The 21,407-nt window shown below is 53.6% G+C and overlaps 1 protein-coding gene across 5 annotated transcripts in view; it reads left to right on the top strand.

Annotated features, from left to right (window-relative positions):
* sipa1 (signal-induced proliferation-associated 1) overlaps nt 1-21,407 on the top strand; it is a 98,916-nt gene that overhangs the window by 27,383 nt on the left and 50,126 nt on the right. For all 5 annotated transcript variants that reach the window (XR_010958879.1, XM_067975604.1, XM_067975605.1 and 2 more), the window contains exons 3-8: nt 4,361-4,491; nt 5,611-5,799; nt 8,007-8,181; nt 8,698-8,801; nt 14,689-14,846; nt 19,753-20,335. Coding sequence is in view for 4 of the 5 variants with exons in the window: in XM_067975604.1 (XP_067831705.1) it covers nt 4,361-4,491; nt 5,611-5,799; nt 8,007-8,181; nt 8,698-8,801; nt 14,689-14,846; nt 19,753-20,335 (1,340 nt within the window). In the remaining variant the exon portion in view is untranslated. The remainder of the gene's footprint in view (nt 1-4,360; nt 4,492-5,610; nt 5,800-8,006; nt 8,182-8,697; nt 8,802-14,688; nt 14,847-19,752; nt 20,336-21,407) is intronic.

Genomic DNA, 21,407 nt, shown 5'->3' with positions numbered 1-21,407 from the left:
ACTCTGTATCTAACCTGTGCTGTACCTGCCCTGGGAGTGTTTGATGGGACAGTGTAGAGGGAGCTTTACTCTGGATCGAACCCTGTACCTGCCCCGGGAGTGTTTGATGGGACAGTGTAGAGGGAGCTTTACTCTGGATCGAACCCTGTACCTGCCCTGGGAGTGTTTGATGGGACAGTGTAGAGGGAGCTTTACTCTGGATCGAACCCTGTACCTGCCCTGGGAGTGTTTGATGGGACAGTGTAGAGGGAGCTTTACTCTGTATCTAACCCTGTACCTGCCCTGGGAGTGTTTGATGGGACAGTGTAGAGGGAGCTTTACTCTGTATCTAACCCTGTACCTGCCCTGGGAGTGTTTGATGGGACAGTGTAGAGGGAGCTTTACTCTGTATCTAACCCTGTACCCGCCCTGGGAGTGTTTGATGGGACAGTGTAGAGGGAGCTTTACTCTGTATCTAACCCTGTACCTGCCCTGGGAGTGTTTGATGGGACAGTGTAGAGGGAGCTTTACTCTGTATCTCACCCTGTACCTGCCCCGGGAGTGTTTGATGGGACAGTGTAGAGGGAGCTTTACTCTGTATCTAACCCTGTACCTGCCCCGGGAGTGTTTGATGGGACAGTGTAGAGGGAGCTTTACTCTGTATCTAACCCTGTACCTGCCCTGGGAGTGTTTGATGGGACAGTGTAGAGGGAGCTTTACTCTGTATCTTACCCTGTACCTGCCCTGGGAGTGTTTGACGGGACAGTGTCGAGGGAGCTTTACTCTGGATCGAACCCTGTACCTGCCCCGGGAGTGTTTGATGGGACAGTGTAGAGGGAGCTTTACTCTGTATCTAACCCTGTACCTGCCCTGGGAGTGTTTGATGGGACAGTGTAGAGGGAGCTTTACTCTGTATCTAACCCTGTACCTGCCCTGGGAGTGTTTGACGGGACAGTGTAGAGGGAGCTTTACTCTGTATCGAACCCTGTACCTGCCCTGGGAGTGTTTGATGGGACAGTGTAGAGGGAGCTTTACTCTGTATCTAACCCTGTACCTGCCCTGGGAGTGTTTGATGGGACAGTGTAGAGGGAGCTTTACTCTGTATCTAACCCTGTACCTGCCCTGGGAGTGTTTGATGGGACAGTGTAGAGGGAGCTTTACTCTGTATCTAACCCTGTACCCGCCCTGGGAGTGTTTGATGGGACAGTGTAGAGGGAGCTTTACTCTGTATCTAACCCTGTACCTGCCCTGGGAGTGTTTGATGGGACAGTGTAGAGGGAGCTTTACTCTGTATCTAACCCTGTACCTGCCCTGGGAGTGTTTGATGGGACAGTGTAGAGGGAGCTTTACTCTGTATCTAACCCTGTACCTGCCCCGGGAGTGTTTGATGGGACAGTGTAGAGGGAGCTTTACTCTGTATCTAACCCTGTACCTGCCCTGGGAGTGTTTGATGGGACAGTGTAGAGGGAGCTTTACTCTGTATCTAACCCGTGCTGTACCTGCCCTGGGAGTGTTTGACGGGAAAGTGTAGAGGGAGCTTTACTCTGTATCTAACCCTGTACCTGCCCTGGGAGTGTTTGATGGGACAGTGTAGAGGGAGCTTTACTCTGTATCTAACCCTGTACCTGCCCCGGGAGTGTTTGATGGGACAGTGTAGAGGGAGCTTTACCCTGTATCTAACTCTGTACCTGCCCTGGGAGTGTTTGACGGGACAGTGTAGAGGGAGCTTTACTCTGTATCTAACCCTGCCCTGGGAGTACTGGACCTGGATCGATGGGTATTTGGTCCCCAGCAGTTTGGTTAAAAAACAATCCGAGATAAATTGTCCCAGAGTGAGGGAGCCTGAGGCTGAGCAGAAGATTTTGATGAGTCTGTTTATCGCAGAGTGTGGGGAATATGTGGGACAGACTGTGGGGAGGGTAATCGAGGGGCATTATTCTGGAAAATTCAAGAGGGAGCTGGATAGACATCGTCGAATTATACAGCACAGATGGAGGCCATTCAGCCCCTCCTGCCTGTGCCGGCTCTTTGAAAGATCTATCCAATTAGACCCACTCCCTTGCTCGTTCCCCATCGCCCTGTATATCTTTTCCCCTTTTTAGCTGAGTGACGATCTCAGGGTGTGGGAGAAGGGCAGAGGGGTTTGAATTGAAGTTTGGGTCTGGTGAGATGGATGTTTGGTCCTTCCTTTTACTCACTCCAAACCCAGGGTTCCTGGGGTGAATGGTTGGATTCTCTTGATTTGAGGTTCGGAGGCAGGTGTCAGATTGAGTTTGGGTCCAAACTCCCACCCACAGAGCGACTAGGTTCAACGCAGAAGAGGTTATCTTAAACTTCTAAAAGTTTTCTTAAACTTTTCAAAGTTATCTCAAACTTTTATCGAACCTTGGTTGGACCACACTTGGAGTTACCGTGCACAGTTCTGGTCTCCATATTATAGAAAGGATATAGAGGCACTGGAGAAGGTGCAAAAAAGATTCACAAGGATGATACCAGGACTGAGAGGTTATAACTTATCAGGAAAGGCTGAACAGACTGGGGCTCTTTTCTCCAGAAAAGAGAAGGCTGAGGGGTGACCTGATCGAGGTCTTTAAGATTGTGAAGGGGTTTCGATAGGGTAGACGTAGAGAAGATGTCTCCATTTGTGGGGGAGACCAGAACTAGAGGGCCATAAATATAAGATAGTCACTAATAAATCCAATAGGGAATTCAGGAGAAACTTCTTTACCCAGAGAGTGGTGAGAATGTGGAACTCGCTCCCACAAGGAGTGGTTGAGGTGAATAACAGAGACATTTAAGGGGAAGTTCGATAAACACATGAGGGAGAAAGGAATAGAAGGATATGCTGATAGGGTGAGATGAAGAGGGGGAGGGAGGAGGCTCGTGTGGAGCATAAACACCGGTATAGACCAGTTGGGCCGAATGGCCTATTTCTGTGCTGTAAACTCGATGTCATTCGATGTGACCCATTTTTCATCCTCCTGAGCCATTGGGGGAAGCCCACGAGAATTTGTAAGAGGAAAACCTGCTCAGCCCGTCAGAAGATTGCGATCGAACCGCGCAGGGATGGCGGCTGGGATTGGACTTTGTTCAGCTTCGACTGTCGTATCTTTCCTGCGCTCACTTTTCACGGCAGGTTAGGGCAGGGGCAAACACTCTTGTGTTTTTTTGCTTGACGCTGTGCACACCTCGGGAAAACCTGCTGCCTTTTTCCTTCCCCTGCGCGGCTACGTGACGTGGAACATTTCCTCTCAAGTGTTGCAAGCAGCACTCAGTCACAACCGCTCTCTCCATCTGAGCCCGTCACAGGATGTTGTGGTCAGGCTGAGGTGAGCGCCTAGCAACCAAAGGCCCCTGGCTCTGGAGCCCGCCATCTCGATCATGGGTAGCACCGCAGAGGAGCTGTCGGGAAGATTTGCTCCGCGCTGTCCCTCTCTGATATTCAGTTGTCCATTTGCCTCCATGGTTCAGGTCTCTGGCGGCCATCTTATGGAACAGACAAGTCTGGCCTTTGGGGAGGGAGAATGTTGAAGGTTGGAGACTGGATGGGAAAAAGGTTACATTCCAAAGGTGCATTTTTCCTTTTAGAAGTCAAAAAGCTGTGTTTGCAGAACATGGCCTCCGGTCCCCGTTCCACAAAATGGCCTCCGGTCCCCGTTCCACAAAATGGCCTCCGGTCCCCGTTCCACAAAATGGCCTCCGGTCCCCGTTCCACAAAGCGGCCTCCGGTCCCCGTTCCACAAAATGGCCTCCGGTCCCCGTTCCACAAAATGGCCTCCGTTCCCCAGTCCACAAAATGGCCTCTGTTCCCCAGTCCACAAAATGGCCTCCAGTCCTCAGCCCACTAAATGGCCACCATTCCCCAGTCCACAAAATGGCCTCCAGTCCCCAGTCCACAAAATGGCTTCCAGTCCCCAGTCCACAAAATGGCTTCCAGTCCCCAGTCCACAAAATGGCTTCCAGTCCCCAGTCCACAAAATGGCCTCCAGTTCCCAGTCCACAAAATGGCCTCCAGTTCCCAGTCCACAAAATGGACTCCAGTTCCCAGTCCACAAAATGGCCTCCAGTTCCCAGTCCAAAAATGGCCTCCAGTTCCCAGTCCACAAAATGGCCTCCAGTTCCCAGTCCACAAAATGGCCTCCAGTTCCCAGTCCACAAAATGGCCTCCAGTTCCCAGTCCACAAAATGGCCTCCAGTTCCCAGTCCACAAAATGGCCTCCAGTTCCCAGTCCACAAAATGGCCTCCAGTTCCCAGTCCACTAAAAGGTTTCTAGCCCCCCTTCCACAAAATGGCCTCCAATCCCCAGCCCACTAAAAGGCCTGTCGTCTCCAATCCATTTTGGGACCCCCATCACTCACTGTTCCCCTTTGGTTTCTACAGAGCACCAGAACTTCTTTGGGTCAGACGAGAGCCTCGGCCCAGTGGCAGTCAGCCTGAGGCGGGAAGACAAGGACAAGGACGCAGGCAGCAGCTCGCAGTATAACTACAGGATCATTGTCAGGACCACAGAGGTGGGCAGACACTACCGCTGGTGACTTTCATTATCGGATTGGGGCATAGGCACGAGGGGGGTGTGTACAGCCAATCAGGTCATTTGTGTTTCACCAGCATGGACCTGTTGGGCAGAATGGCCTGTTGCTATTTAACTTCAATGGTGAGGGCATTTCCCCACTGCACAGAGTGATTCACTCTGCCCATCAGTGAGAGAGGGGTGTGTGTGTGTGTGAGAGAGGGACGGTCAGTACTGAGGGAGGGTCAGTACTGAGGGAGGGTCAGTACTGAGGGAGGGTCAGTACTGAGGGAGCGCCGCACTGTCGGAGGGTCAGTACTGAGGGAGGGTCAGTACTGAGGGAGCGCCGCACTGTCGGAGGGTCAGTACTGAGGGAGGGTCAGTACTGAGGGAGCGCCGCACTGTCGGAGGGTCAGTACTGAGGGAGCGCCGCACTGTCGGAGGGTCAGTACTGAGGGAGCGCCGCACTGTCGGAGGGTCAGTACTGAGGGAGCGCCGCACTGTCGGAGGGTCAGTACTGAGGGAGTGCCACACTGTCGGAGGGTCAGTACTGAGGGAGTGCCGCACTGTCGGAGGGTCAGTACTGAGGGAGCGCCGCACTGTCGGAGGGTCAGTACTGAGGGAGCGCCGCACTGTCGGAGGGTCAGTACTGAGGGAGTGCTACACTGTCGGAGGGTCAGTACTGAGGGAGCGCCGCACTGTCGGAGGGTCAGTACTGAGGGAGCGCCGCACTGTCGGAGGGTCAGTACTGAGGGAGCGCCGCACTGTCGGAGGGTCAGTACTGAGGGAGCGCCGCACTGTTGGAGGGTCAGTACTGAGGGAGCGCCGCACTGTCGGAGGGTCAGTACCGAGGGAGTGCCGCACTGTCGGAGGTGCCGTCTTTCGGATGAGGCGTTAAACCGAGGCCCCGTCTGCCCCTCTCGGGTGGGTGTAAAAGATCCCACGGCCACTATTGGAAGAAGAGCAGGGGGGAGTTCTCCCCGGTGTCCAGGGGCCGATATTTATCCCTCAACCAACATCACTAAAAAAACAAATGATCTGCTCATTATCACATTGCTGTTTGTGGGATCTTGCTGTGCGCAAATTGGCTGCTTTGACCAACACATGTTTGTGCCCACAGTTAAGGACTCTCCGAGCATCCATCCTGGAAGAGGCTTTTCCCTCTTCGGTGCGCCATGGAACGCAGCGAGGGATCCCCCCGAAGAAACTTCTGGAATACGTGGTGCCCGGACTGAACATTCACTGCCTCCGCCTGGCCTCCAACTCTCCCAAAGTCCCGGAAATGCTGCTTAAATTGGACGAGCAAGGGGTAATGCCTTTCCCCAGTCCCCACTCCTCCCCGAGATTCAACCCGTGTCCTCGGTCTCTGTGGGGTCTGCACGCTGCCCCTTTAAAGAGGGAGTCCCAACCTCAGGACTCTTTTTAAAGAGACACTCCCGCCCTCAGTTCCCCTTACAGTGTCATCTGTACAATACACAGTGGGTAAAAGGGAACGATTCACTCCTGTCTGGGACTGTACGGCCCGTGTGTGTCTCAGTGTCTCCTGTACACGTACAGTACACAGTGGGTAAAAGGGAACGATTCACTCCTGTCTGGGACTGTACGGCCCGTGTGTGTCTCAGTGTCTCCTGTACATGTACAGTACACAGTGGGTAAAAGGGAACGATTCACTCCTGTCTGGGACTGTACGGCCCGTGTGTGTCTCAGTGTCTCCTGTACATGCACAGTACACAGTGGGTAAAAGGGAACGATCCACTCCTGTCTGGTACTGTACGGCCCGTGTGTGTCTCAGTGTCTCCTGTACATGTACAGTATACACAGCGGGTAAAAGGGAACTGACTGGCAGGGCAGGGCACAGAGCTGGCGAGTGTTTCTTGGGCTGAGTGCCGCTCACTGATATCATCTCGTGATGTTCAAGAGTCATAAGATGAAAGAAACATCATCAATAATTGAGAAGGTGGGATGGAAAACAAGGAATGTGGTTCATTACTGGTGTAATATTTAAAGGGCCATTCCTGGCTCCGTGGGCGAAGGCAGCCCCCGCCCCCCTGCTGTACTCCCATAGACTGGGGGCGTTCTGGATTCAATCTCCAGCCTGTGCTGAGTTTGCTGATCTGAGAAAGGGCAGGGGCTGGGAAAGGGAGAATCAGTCTAAGTTCCTGATCATTGTCCAGTGACTCGTGCTGACAAGAGAGTGTGTGAGTGGGACTGTGTTTATGTGTGAGTGGGACTGTGTTTATGTGTGAGTGGGACTGTGTTTATGTGTGAGTGGGACTGTGTGACTGTGTTTATGTGTGTGTGTGACTGTGTTTATGTGTGTGTGTGACTGTGTTTATGTGTGTGTGTGTGACTGTGTGACTGTGTTTATGTGTGTGTGTGACTGTGTTTATGTGTGTGTGTGACTGTTTATGTGTGAGTGTGACTGTGTTTATGTCAGTGTGACTGTGTTTACGTGGTATGGGTCCCACGGACACTGACTCTCACTGGGGTACGGGTCCCACGGACACTGACTCTCACTGGGGTACGGGTCCCACAGACACTGACTCTCACTGGGGTACGGGTCCCACGAGTCTCTTTAAGAGGGGTCCTGAGGGTAGAAGTGTCTCTTTAAGGAGGGTCCTGAGGGTGGAAGTGTCTCCTTAAGGAGGGTCCTGAGGGTGGAAGTGTCTCCTTAAGGAGGGTCCTGAGGGTGGGAGTGTCTCTTTAAGGAGGGTCCTGAGGGTGGGACTGTCTCTTTAAGAGTGGTCCTGAGGGTGGGAGTGTCTCTTTAAGAGAGGTCCTGAGGGTGGGAGTGTCTCTTTAAGGAGGGTCCTGAGGGTGGGAGTGTCTCTTTAAGAGGGGTTCTGAGGGTGGGAGTGTCTCTTTAAGGGGGGTCCAGAGGGTGGGAGTGTCTCTTTAAGAGGGGTCCTGAGGGTGGAAGTGTCTCTTTAAGGAGGGTCCTGAGGGTGGGAGTGTCTCTTTAAGGAGGGTCCTGAGGGTAGAAGTGTCTCTTTAAGGAGGGTCCTGAGGGTGGGGGTGTCTCTTTAAGGAGGGTCTGAGGGTGGGAGTGTCTCTTTAAGGAGGGTCCTGAGGGTGGAAGTGTCTCCTTAAGGAGGGTCCTGAGGGCGGGAGTGTCTCTTTAAGGAGGGTCCTGAGGGCGGGAGTGTCTCTTTAAGGAGGGTCCTGAGGGTGGGAGTGTCTCTTTAAGAGGGGTTCTGAGGGTGGGAGTGTCTCTTTAAGGGGGGTCCAGAGGGTGGAAGTGTCTCTTTAAGAGGGGTCCTGAGGGTGGAAGTGTCTCTTTAAGGAGGGTCCTGAGGGTGGGAGTGTCTCTTTAAGGAGGGTCCTGAGGGTGGGGGTGTCTCTTTAAGGAGGGTCCTGAGGGTGGGAGTGTCTCTTCAAGGAGGGTCCTGAGGGCGGGAGTGTCTCTTTAAGGAGGGTCCTGAGGGCGGGAGTGTCTCTTTAAGGAGGGTCCCGAGGGCGGGAGTGTCTCTTTAAGGAGGGTTGTGTTGTATAATGTGTGTCTCTCCTCCCTGATAGCTGACCTTCCAGCGGAAGGTGGGGGTGATGTACTGTAAAGCCGGACAGAGCTCGGAGGAGGAGATGTACAACAATGAGACCGCGAGCCCGGCCTTCGATGAATTTCTTGACCTCCTAGGTCAAAGGGTCCGACTGAGAGGCTTCGAGAAGTACCGAGCTCAACTCGACAACAAGAGTAGGTCGGAGTGTGACGGCGGGGGAGGGGTTTGGGGGGGGGGGGGGCTAGATTCCCCCCTGGGTACGGGAGGGGGGGGCGTGGGCGGGTGAAGGGGTCGCGTCCCAGCGCTGGTGAATTCAAATCCCGCGGCAAACGAAACCCGGGCATCGGATACGGAAAAACGGCCCACGGAGTCTGTCGGTTTGACGTCTCGTCCGAAAGACGGCACCTCAGACAGTGCGGCACTCCCTCGGTACTGCACTGGGAGTGTCGGCCTGGACTATGGGGCTCCAGTCTCTGGAGTGGGGGCTCGAACCCATTGTGGGTGGCAGCCGTGGGTGGGCGAGGGTAGGATTGGGTTCAGTGTGGTGCCAACCTCCGGCCCGTGCCAACGCTCAGCCAGCCGAGGTATCGGAGGGCTGCCAGCCCCCGTGGGACTGTGTGCCCCCAGCAAGGGGGCAAGAGCGTAGGGGAGAGGGGTTGGGGTGAGGGCGGAATGGAACGAGGGTCTCAAAGCTTCCCCTTCTCTTGCAGCGGACTCCACAGGCACTCACTCACTCCACACCACCTACCAGGAGTATGAGATCATGTTCCATGTGTCGACAATGCTTCCCTACACCGCCAACAACAGGCAACAGGTGGGTACCCACTCACACCGGACCCCCTCCGACCCCCCGGAACCCCCTCCGACCCCGGAACCCCCTCCGACCCCCAGGACCCCCTCACCGAAACCCGGCTCCACCCAGTCTCCCTGCCTACCCCTGGACTCCCACTCCCTCCGGTCTCCCACCTCCCCCAGACTCCCACTCCCTCTCCGGTCTCCCACCTCCCACGACTCCCACTCCCTCCACTCTCCCACCTCCCCCTGACTCCCACTCCCTCCGGTCTCCCACCTCCCCCTGACTCCCACTCCCTCCGGTCTCCCACCTCCCCCAGACTCCCACTCCCTCCACTCTCCCACCTCCCCCTGACTCCCACTCCCTCCGGTCTCCCACCTCCCCCAGACTCCCACTCCCTCCGGTCTCCCACCTCCCCCAGACTCCCACTCCCTCCACTCTCCCACCTCCCCCAGACTCCCACTCTCTCTCCACTCTCCCACCTCCCCCTGACTCCCACTCTCTCTCCGGTCTCCCACCTCCCCCAGATTCCCACTCCCTCCACTCTCCCACCTCCCCCAGACTCCCACTCCCTCCACTCTCCCACCTCCCCCAGACTCCCACTCCCTCCACTCTCCCACCTCCCCCAGACTCCCACTCCCTCCACTCTCCCACCTCCCCCTGACTCCCACTCCCTCCGGTCTCCCACCTCCCCCAGACTCCCACTCTCTCCACTCTCCCACCTCCCCCTGACTCCCACTCTCTCTCCGGTCTCCCACCTCCCCCTGACTCCCACTCTCTCTCCGGTCTCCCAGACTCCCACTCCCTCCGGTCTCCCACCTCCCCCTGACTCCCACTCCCTCCACTCTCCCACCTCCCCCAGACTCCCACTCCCTCCGGTCTCCCACCTCCCCCAGACTCCCACTCCCTCCGGTCTCCCACCTCCCCCTGACTCCCACTCCCTCCGGTCTCCCACCTCCCCCTGACTCCCACTCCCTCCACTCTCCCACCTCCCCCAGACTCCCACTCCCTCCGGTCTCCCACCTCCCCCAGACTCCCACTCCCTCCGGTCTCCCACCTCCCCCAGACTCCCACTCCCTCCGGTCTCCCACCTCCCCCTGACTCCCACTCTCTCTCCACTCTCCCACCTCCCCCTGACTCCCACTCTCTCTCCGGTTTCCCACCTCCCCCTGACTCCCACTCTCTCTCCACTCTCCCACCTCCCCCTGACTCCCACTCCCTCCGGTTTCCCACCTCCCCCTGACTCCCACTCTCCCTCCGGTCTCCCACCTCCCCCTGACTCCCACTCTCTCTCCGGTCTCCCACCTCCCCCTGACTCCCACTCTCTCTCCACTCTCCCACCTCCCCCTGACTCCCACTCCCTCCGGTTTCCCACCTCCCCCTGACTCCCACTCCCTCCGGTCTCCCACCTCCCCCTGACTCCCACTCCCTCCACTCTCCCACCTCCCCCAGACTCCCACTCCCTCCGGTTTCCCACCTCCCCCTGACTCCCACTCCCTCCACTCTCCCACCTCCCCCAGACTCCCACTCCCTCCGGTTTCCCACCTCCCCCTGACTCCCACTCCCTCCGGTTTCCCACCTCCCCCAGACTCCCACTCCCTCCGGTTTCCCACCTCCCCCAGACTCCCACTCCCTCCGGTTTCCCACCTCCCCCTGACTCCCACTCTCCCTCCGGTCTCCCACCTCCCCCAGACTCCCACTCTCTCTCCGGTCTCCCACCTCCCCCTGACTCCCACTCTCACTCCGGTCTCCCACCTCCCCCTGACTCCCACTCTCTCTCCACTCTCCCACCTCCCCCTGACTCCCACTCCCTCCGGTTTCCCACCTCCCCCTGACTCCCACTCCCTCCGGTCTCCCACCTCCCCCAGACTCCCACTCTCTCTCCACTCTCCCACCTCCCCCTGACTCCCACTCCCTCCGGTCTCCCACCTCCCCCAGACTCCCACTCTCTCTCCACTCTCCCACCTCCCCCAGACTCCCACTCCCGCCGGTCTCTGCCCCCCGCTCCCCGCCCCCGGACTCCGACTCACTCCAGTCTCCCCGTCTCCTCGTCCCCCCGGACACCCATTCCCTCCGGGCTCTCCCCACTGCCCCCCTGGAGCCCCAGATCACCCCCCCAATGGACCCCGCCCCTCTCCACCCCCCCCCCCCCCCCGATGAGCAGGGTCCGCAGGTTACTGTTCCCAGTGGGGATATTAAACCTCCTCAGTCCTTGTTTAGCTGCAGCACATTTCAGGATAGAAGGTCACAACTCACTCACGTCTGGTTCCATTTGATTCCTGTATATCCTGGGGCTAATCGCAGGGGATTAGACCATCATCCAATCCTCTCCCATCCAGTGTGAGTACCCAACACTCCCAGGGCAGGTACAGGGTTAGATACAGAGTAAAGCTCCCTCTACACTGTCCCATCAAACACTCCCAGGGCAGGTACAGGGTTAGATACAGAGTAAAGCTCCCTCTACACTGTCCAATCAAACACTCCCAGGGCAGGTACAGGGTTAGATACAGAGTAAAGCTCCCTCCACACTGTCCCATCAAACACTCCCAGGGCAGGTACAGGGTTAGATACAGAGTAAAGCTCCCTCTACACTGTCCCGTCAAACACTCCCAGGGCAGGTACAGGGTTAGATACAGAGTAAAGCTCCCTCTACACTGTCCCGTCAAACACTCCCAGGGCAGTTACAGGGTTAGATACAGAGTAAAGCTCCCTCTACACTGTCCCGTCAAACACTCCCAGGGCAGTTACAGGGTTAGATACAGAGTAAAGCTCCCTCTACACTGTCCCATCAAACACTCCCAGGGCAGTTACAGGGTTAGATACAGAGTAAAGCTCCCTGTACACTGTCACATCAAACACTCCCAGGGCAGGTACAGGGTTAGATACAGAGTAAAGCTCCCTCTACACTGTCCCGTCAAACACTCCCAGGGACAGGTACAGGGTTAGACACAGAGTAAAGCTCCCTCTACACTGTCCCATCAAACACTCCCAGGGACAGGTACAGGGTTAGACACAGAGTAAAGCTCCCTCTACACTGTCCCATCAAACACTCCCAGGGACAGGTACAGGGTTAGACACAGAGTAAAGCTCCCTCTACACTGTCCCATCAAACACTCCCAGGGACAGGTACAGGGTTAGATACAGAGTAAAGCTCCCTCTACACTGTCCCGTCAAACACTCCCCGGGCAGGTACAGGGTTAGATACAGAGTAAAGCTCCCTCTACACTGTCCCATCAAACACTCCCAGGGCAGGTACAGCACGGGTTAGATACAGAGTAAAGCTCCCTCTACACTGTCCCATCAAACACTCCCCGGGCAGGTACAGGGTTAGATACAGAGTAAAGCTCCCTCGACACTGTCCCGTCAAACACTCCCAGGGCAGGTACAGGGTTAGATACAGAGTAAAGCTCCCTCCACACTGTCCCATCAAACACTCCCAGGGCAGGTACAGGGTTAGATACAGAGTAAAGCTCCCTCTACACTGTCCCGTCAAACACTCCCAGGGCAGGTACAGGGTTAGATACAGAGTAAAGCTCCCTCTACACTGTCCCGTCAAACACTCCCAGGGCAGTTACAGGGTTAGATACAGAGTAAAGCTCCCTCTACACTGTCCCGTCAAACACTCCCAGGGCAGTTACAGGGTTAGATACAGAGTAAAGCTCCCTCTACACTGTCCCATCAAACACTCCCAGGGCAGTTACAGGGTTAGATACAGAGTAAAGCTCCCTGTACACTGTCACATCAAACACTCCCAGGGCAGGTACAGGGTTAGATACAGAGTAAAGCTCCCTCTACACTGTCCCGTCAAACACTCCCAGGGACAGGTACAGGGTTAGACACAGAGTAAAGCTCCCTCTACACTGTCCCATCAAACACTCCCAGGGACAGGTACAGGGTTAGACACAGAGTAAAGCTCCCTCTACACTGTCCCATCAAACACTCCCAGGGACAGGTACAGGGTTAGACACAGAGTAAAGCTCCCTCTACACTGTCCCATCAAACACTCCCAGGGACAGGTACAGGGTTAGATACAGAGTAAAGCTCCCTCTACACTGTCCCGTCAAACACTCCCCGGGCAGGTACAGGGTTAGATACAGAGTAAAGCTCCCTCGACACTGTCCCGTCAAACACTCCCAGGGCAGGTACAGGGTTAGATACAGAGTAAAGCTCCCTCCACACTGTCCCATCAAACACTCCCAGGGCAGGTACAGGGTTAGATACAGAGTAAAGCTCCCTCTACACTGTCCCGTCAAACACTCCCAGGGCACGTACAGGGTTAGATACAGAGTAAAGCTCCCTCTACACTGTCCCGTCAAACACTCCCCGGGCAGGTACAGGGTTAGATACAGAGTAAAGCTCCCTCGACACTGTCCCGTCAAACACTCCCAGGGCAGGTACAGGGTTAGATACAGAGTAAAGCTCCCTCTACACTGCCCCATCAAACACTCCCAGGGCAGGTACAGGGTTAGATACAGAGTAAAGCTCCCTCTACACTGTCCCATCAAACACTCCCAGGGCAGGTACAGCACGGGTTAGATACAGAGTAAAGCTTCCAATCCCACAGCACCAGCAGATCTCAGTGATATGAGTCTCGTAATCAGGGAAGGAAAATTCTAACACACTAGGATTTTATATAGGAATATAGGAACAGGAGTCGGCCATTCAGCCCCTCGTGCCTGCTCCGCCATTTGATAAGATCATGGCTGATCTGTGATCTAACTCCATATACCTGCCTTTGGCCCATATCCCTTAATACCTTTGGTTGCCAAAAAGCTATCTATCTCAGATTTAAATTGAGCAATTGAGCTAGTATCAATTGCCGTTTGCGGAAGAGAGTTCCAAACTTCTACCACCCTTTGTGTGTAGAAATGTTTTCTAATCTCGCTCCTGAAAGGTCTGGCTCTAATTTTTAGACTGTGCCCCCTACTCCTAAAATCCCCAACCAGCGGAAATAGTTTCTCTCTATCCACCCTATCCGTTCCCCTTATTATCTTATAAACTTCGATCAGATCACCCCTTAACCTTCGAAACTCTAGAGAATACAACCCCAATTTGTGTAATCTCTCCTCGTAACTTAACCCTTGAAGTCCGGGTATCATTCTAGTAAACCTACGCTGCACTCCCTCCAAGGCCAATATGTCCTTCTGAAGGTGCGGTGCCCAGAACTGCTCACAGTACTCCAGGTGCGGTCTAACCAGGGTTTTGTATAGCTGCAGCATAACTTCTGCCCCCTTGTACTCTGGTCCTCCAGATATAAAGGCCAGCATTCCATTTGTCTTCTTGATTATTTTCTGCACCTGTTCATGACACTTCAATGATCTATGTACCTGAACCCCGAAGTCCCTTTGGACATCCACTGTTTTTAACTTTTTACCATTTAGAAAGTACCCTGTTCTATCCTTTTTTGATCCAAAGTGGATGACCTCACATTTGTCTACATTGAATTCCATTTGCCACAGTTTTGCCCATTCACCTAATCTATCAATATCGCTTTGTAATTTTATGTTTTCATCTACACTGCTTACAATGCCACCAATCTTTGTGTCATTGGCAAACTTAGATATGAGACTTTCTATGCCTTCATCTAAGTTGGTAATAAATATTGTGAATAATTGAGGCCCCAAGACAGATCCCTGCAGGACTCCACTAGTCACATCCTGCCAATGTGAATACTTACCCATTATCCCTACTCTCTGTCGCCTTTCGCTCAGCCAACTTCCTAACCAAGTCCGTACTTTTCCCTCGATTCCTTGGGCTTCTATCTTAGCTAACAGTCTCTTATATTTTAAGATATATTAAGGAAGCTTCTTGAGGCAGGGCGGGTGTCTGAGCTGTCGGGAGGGTTCAGTGTCCTGGGTGTGTGTGATCTTTCTCTTCCTAATCCTCGTTCCTTCTCTTGTATTTCTAGCTGCTACGAAAGCGTCATATTGGCAACGATATAGTTACGATCGTCTTCCAGGAGCCCGGTGCGGATCCATTCACCCCAAAAACCATCCGATCCCACTTTCAGCATGTCTTCCTCGTGGTACAAGTCCACGATCCCTGCACCCAGCAGGTCTCCTACAGGTACGTAGAGTACAGGTCTCCTACAGGTGCCTAGAGTACAGGTCTCCTACAGGTACCTAGAGTACAGGTCTCCTACAGGTACCTAGAGTACAGGTCTCCTACAGGCACCTAGAGTACAGGTCTCCTACAGGCACCTAGAGTACAGGTCTCCTACAGGCACCTAGAGTACAGGTCTCCTACAGGTACGTAGAGTACAGGTCTCCTACAGGTACCTAGAGTACAGGTCTCCTACAGGTGCCTAGAGTACAGGTCTCCTACAGGTACCTAGAGTACAGGTCTCCTACAGGTCCGTAGAGTACAGGTCTCCTACAGGTACGTAGAGTACAGGTCTCCTACAGGTACCTAGAGTACAGGTCTCCTACAGGTACCGAGAGTACAGGTCTCCTACAGGTACCTAGAGTACAGGTCTCCTACAGGTACCTAGAGTACAGGTCTCCTACAGGTGCCTAGAGTACAGGTCTCCTACAGGTACCTAGAGTACAGGTCTCCTACAGGTACCTAGAGTACAGGTCTCCTACAGGTACCTAGAGTACCGGTCTCCTACAGGTACGTAGAGTACAGGTCTCCTACAGGTGCCTAGAGTACAGGTCTCCTACAGGTACCTAGAGTACAGGTCTCCTACAGGTACCTAGAGTACCGGTCTCCTACAGGTACGTAGGTACAGGTCTCCTACAGGTGCCTAGAGTACAGGTCTCCTACAGGTACGTAGGTACAGGTCTCCTACAGGTGCCTAGAGTACAGGTCTCCTACAGGTCCGTAGCGTACAGGTCTCCTACAGGTGCCTAGAGTACAGGTCTCCTACAGGTCCGTAGAGTACAGGTCTCCTACAGGTGCCTGGAGTACAGGTCTCCTACAGGTGCCTGGAGTACAGGTCTCCTACAGGTACCTAGAGTACAGGTCTCCTACAGGTGCCTAGAGTACAGGTCTCCTACAGGTACCTAGAGTACAGGTCTCCTACAGGTGCCTAGAGTACAGGTCTCCTACAGGTACCTAGAGTACAGGTCTCCTACAGGTCCGTAGAGTACAGGTCTCCTACAGGTACCTAGAGTACAGGTCTCCTACAGGTACCTAGAGTACAGGTCTCCTACAGGTACGTAGAGTACAGGTGTCCTACAGGTACGTAGAGTACAGGTCTCCTACAGGTACCTAGAGTACAGGTCTCCTACAGGTGCCTAGAGTACAGGTCTCCTACAGGTACCTAGAGTACAGGTCTCCTACAGGTACCTAGAGTACAGGTCTCCTACAGGTACCTAGAGTACCGGTCTCCTACAGGTACCTAGAGTACCGGTCTCCTACAGGTACGTAGAGTACAGGTCTCCTACAGGTACCTAGAGTACAGGTCTCCTACAGGTACCTAGAGTACAGGTCTCCTACAGGTGCCTAGAGTACAGGTCTCCTACAGGTACCTAGAGTACAGGTCTCCTACAGGTACGTAGGTACAGGTCTCCTACAGGTGCCTAGAGTACAGGTCTCCTACAGGTACCTAGAGTACAGGTCTCCTACAGGTACGTAGGTACAGGTCTCCTACAGGTGCCTAGAGTACAGGTCTCCTACAGGTCCGTAGAGTACAGGTCTCCTACAGGTGCCTAGAGTACAGGTCTCCTACAGGTCCGTAGAGTACAGGTCTCCTACAGGTACCTAGAGTACAGGTCTCCTACAGGTGCCTAGAGTACAGGTCTCCTACAGGTACCTAGAGTACAGGTCTCCTACAGGTCCGTAGAGTACAGGTCTCCTACAGGTACCTAGAGTACAGGTCTCCTACAGGTGCCTAGAGTACAGGTCTCCTACAGGTACCTAGAGTACAGGTCTCCTACAGGCGCCTAGAGTACAGGTCTCCTACAGGTACCTAGAGTACAGGTCTCCTACAGGTGCCTAGAGTACAGGTCTCCTACAGGTACCTAGAGTACAGGTCTCCTACAGGTACCTAGAGTACAGGTCTCCTACAGGTACCTAGAGTACAGGTCTCCTACAGGTACCTAGAGTACAGGTCTCCTACAGGTACCTAGAGTACAGGTCTCCTACAGGTACCTAGAGTACAGGTCTCCTACAGGTACCTAGAGTACAGGCCTCCTACAGGTACCTAGAGTACAGGTCTCCTACAGGTGCCAAGAGTACAGGTCTCCTACAGGTACGTAGAGTACAGGTCTCCTACAGGTACGTAGAGTACAGGTCTCCTACAGGTACCTAGAGTACAGGTCTCCTACAGGTACCTAGAGTACAGGTCTCCTACAGGTACGTAGAGTACAGGTCTCCTACAGGTACGTAGAGTACAGGCCTCCTACAGGTGCCTAGAGTACAGGCCTCCTACAGGTGCCTAGAGTACAGGTCTCCTACAGGTACGTAGAGTACAGGTCTCCTACAGGTACGTAGAGTACAGGTCTCCTACAGGTACGTAGAGTACAGGCCTCCTACAGGTGCCTAGAGTACAGGCCTCCTACAGGTGCCTAGAGTACAGGTCTCCGACAGGTGCCAAGAGTACAGGTCTCCTACAGGTACGTAGAGTACAGGTCTCCTACAGGTGCCAAGAGTACAGGTCTCCTACAGGTACGTAGAGTACAGGTCTCCTACAGGTACCTAGAGTACAGGTCTCCTACAGGTACCTAGAGTACAGGTCTCCTACAGGTCCGTAGGTACAGGTCTCCTACAGGTGCCAAGAGTACAGGTCTCCTACAGGTACGTAGAGTACAGGTCTCCTACAGGTACGTAGAGTACAGGTCTCCTACAGGTACCTAGAGTACAGGTCTCCTACAGGTACCTAGAGTACAGGTCTCCTACAGGTCCGTAGGTACAGGTCTCCTCCAGGTGCCAAGAGTACAGGTCTCCTACAGGTATGTAGAGTACAGGTCTCCTACAGGTACGTAGAGTACAGGTCTCCTACAGGTACGTAGAGTACAGGTCTCCTACAGGTACCTAGAGTACAGGTCTCCTACAGGTCCGTAGGTACAGGTCTCCTACAGGTGCCAAGAGTACAGGTCTCCTACAGGTACGTAGAGTACAGGTCTCCCACAGGTACCTAGAGTACAGGTCTCCTACAGGCGCCTAGAGTACAGGTCTCCTACAGGTCCGTAGAGTACAGGTCTCCTACAGGTGCCTAGAGTACAGGTCTCCTACAGGTACCTAGAGTACAGGTCTCCTACAGGTACCTAGAGTACAGGTCTCCTACAGGCGCCTAGAGTACAGGTCTCCTACAGGCGCCTAGAGTACAGGTCTCCTACAGGTACCTAGAGTACAGGTCTCCTACAGGTACGTAGAGTACAGGTCTCCTACAGGTACCTAGAGTACAGGTCTCCTACAGGTCCGTAGGTACAGGTCTCCTACAGGTGCCAAGAGTACAGGTCTCCTACAGGTACGTAGAGTACAGGTCTCCCACAGGTACCTAGAGTACAGGTCTCCCACAGGCGCCTAGAGTACAGGTCTCCTACAGGCGCCTAGAGTACAGGTCTCCTACAGGTGCCTAGAGTACAGGTCTCCTACAGGTGCCTAGAGTACAGGTCTCCTACAGGTACCTAGAGTACAGGTCTCCTACAGGCACCTAGAGTACAGGTCTCCTACAGGCGCCTAGAGTACAGGTCTCCTACAGGCGCCTAGAGTACAGGTCTCCTACAGGTCCGTAGGTACAGGTCTCCTACAGGTACCTAGAGTACAGGTCTCCTACAGGTACCTAGAGTACAGGTCTCCTACAGGTCCGTAGGTACAGGTCTCCTACAGGTACCTAGAGTACAGGTCTCCTACAGGTACCTAGAGTACAGGTCTCCTACAGGTACGTAGGTACAGGTCTCCTACAGGTACCTAGAGTACAGGTCTCCTACAGGTACCTAGAGTACAGGTCTCCTACAGGTACGTAGGTACAGGTCTCCTACAGGCGCCTAGAGTACAGGTCTCCTACAGGTCCGTAGAGTACAGGTCTCCTACAGGTACGTAGAGTACAGGTCTCCTACAGGCGCCTAGAGTACAGGTCTCCTACAGGTCCGTAGAGTACAGGTCTCCTACAGGTCCGTAGAGTACAGGTCTCCTACAGGCGCCGAGAGTACAGGTCTCCTACAGGCGCCGAGAGTACAGGTCTCCTACAGGTACCTGCTCTTCTTTCAATACTACCATGGGATTTCTACATCCACCTGAACAGGCAGACGGGGCCTCGGTTTAACGTCTCATCGGAAAGACGGCACCTCTGACAGTGCAGCACTCCCTCAGTACTGACACTGGGATTATCAGCCTGGGAAATGGGCTGAAGTCCTGGGGCGGGGGCTCGATCCCACAGAGCGTAGAGTGCTACCAGTTGAGCCAAACTGACACTGGAGGAGGCCGAAAGGCTCTGCCCTGGAGTGAAGTCCGGGGCGGCTTACCATGCCTGGGACGGTGCTGCAAGAGCCCGTGCGGGGGTCTCAGGCTGGAGGAGGTGGAGGAGGCCGGAGGGATTTGTAAACGTGTGAGGGAATTCCTTCTGCATTACCAAGAAACAGACAACAAAAAATGTCATTAGGAACAATAAATGGAACCTTTGCTGATTGAAGACTTCCCGAACTTACTTCCGCCTTCATCCCTGACCCGTGCCTTGCTTTTAATCTGGTGTAGCAGTCTCGCCTCGAGTCCCAGAGACGTGAGCCCATAATCCAGGCCGACACTCCCAGTGCCAGTACTGAGGGAGTGCTGCACTGTCGGAGGTGCCGTCTTTCGGATGAGACGTTAAACCGAGGGCCCCGTCTGCAGGGCGAGTTCTCCCCGGCGTCCTGGGGCCAATATTCATCCCGCAGCCAACGTCCAAAACAGAATATCTGGTCATTTATCGCTTTGCTGTTTGTGGGATCTTGCTGTGCGCAAATTGGCTGCCGTGTTTCCTGTAAAGGGCTTTGGGACGTCCTGAGGTGGTGAAAGGCCCTCTATAAATGCAAGTTCCTTTTCTTTCCAGCGTTGCAGTCACCCGGTCGAAAGACGTTCCTGAGTTCGGGCCCTCTTTCCAGAAGGGCGTCACCTTTCCCAAATTGGCCAACTTCCGGGAGTTCCTGCTGGCCAAGCTGATCAATGCGGAGAACGCGGCGGAGAAGTCGGAAAAGTTCCACACCATGGCCACCCGCACGCGCCAGGAGTACCTCAGGGACCTGGCGGACAACTTCGTCACCACCGCCCCCCTGGACTCCTCCTCCTCCAAGCTGGCGGCCATCATCTCTCTGCCCACCAAGAAGAAGGAGAAACTGAAGGGCAGCCGCGCCCCCGAGCTCCACAGCCCTGGGGCCCTGGTCTGGAACGTCACCGCCCGACGGGCCTTCTCCCCCCAGGAAGCCGAGTGCGTTCTGGGCATCTCCAATGAGTTTGTGGTCCTTCTTGACCAGAAGTTACGTGTGGTGGTGTTGAATTGCTCCTGCAGGGACGTGATTGGTTGGACCTTGTCTCCGGGGAGCGTTATAATTTATTACGAGCGAGGAGAATTCTTGGCGGTTAAGACTTTGGAGAGTCAGCCCGACGACATCACCGAGATCGTCCACCGGCTGGAGGTGAGTGTGGGGGAGAGACCGCGAGATGTCCATCACCACCAGAGTGCAGCCAGAAACATGAAGGAGTCTCGTCCCCTGTGTCGTGGAGCTGGAAACCCTGTGTGTTATTAACTAATCAAACCAACCAAACCAAACCTAACCCAACCAACCAATCAAACCAATCGAATCAACCAAATCAATCCATTCAATGCAATCAAATCAACCAATCAAATCAAATCGATCCAATCAATCCAATCAAACCAAACCAATCAAACCAGTCCAATCAATCCAATCAAACCAGTCCAATCAAATCAGTCCAATCAAATCAGTCCAATCAAACCAGTCCAATCAAACCAGTCCAATCAAACCAGTCCAATCAAACCAATCAAATCAATCCAATCAAATCAGTCCAATCAAACCAGTCCAATCAAACCAGTCCAATCAAACCAGTCCAATCAAATCAGTCCAATCAAATCAGTCCAATCAAACCAGTCCAATCAAACCAAACCAATCAAATCAATCCAATCAAATCAGTCCAATCAAATCAATCCAATCAAATCAGTCCAATCAAACCAAACCAATCAAACCAATCCAATCAAACCAATCAAACCAAACCAATCAAATCAATCCAATCAAATCAGTCCAATCAAACCAAACCAATCAAATCAGTCCAATCAAATCAGTCCAATCAAATCAATCCAATCAAATCAGTCCAATCAAACCAAACCAATCAAACCAATCCAATCAAACCAATCAAACCAAACCAATCAAATCAATCCAATCAAATCAGTCCAATCAAATCAGTCCAATCAAACCAAACCAATCAAATCAATCCAATCAAATCAGTCCAATCAAATCAATCCAATCAAATCAGTCCAATCAAACCAAACCAATCAAACCAATCCAATCAAACCAATCAAACCAAACCAATCAAATCAATCCAATCAAATCAGTCCAATCAAATCAGTCCAATCAAATCAGTCCAATCAAATCAGTCCAATCAAATCAATCCAATCAAATCAGTCCAATCAAACCAAACCAATCAAACCAATCCAATCAAACCAATCCAATCAAACCAATCAAACCAAACCAA

Source organism: Heptranchias perlo, chromosome 43 (assembly GCF_035084215.1).
Source record: "Heptranchias perlo isolate sHepPer1 chromosome 43, sHepPer1.hap1, whole genome shotgun sequence".
NCBI lineage: Eukaryota > Metazoa > Chordata > Chondrichthyes > Hexanchiformes > Hexanchidae > Heptranchias > Heptranchias perlo.
Note: the sequence above shows the minus strand (reverse complement) of the source record. Positions and strands in the feature narration are given on the sequence as shown.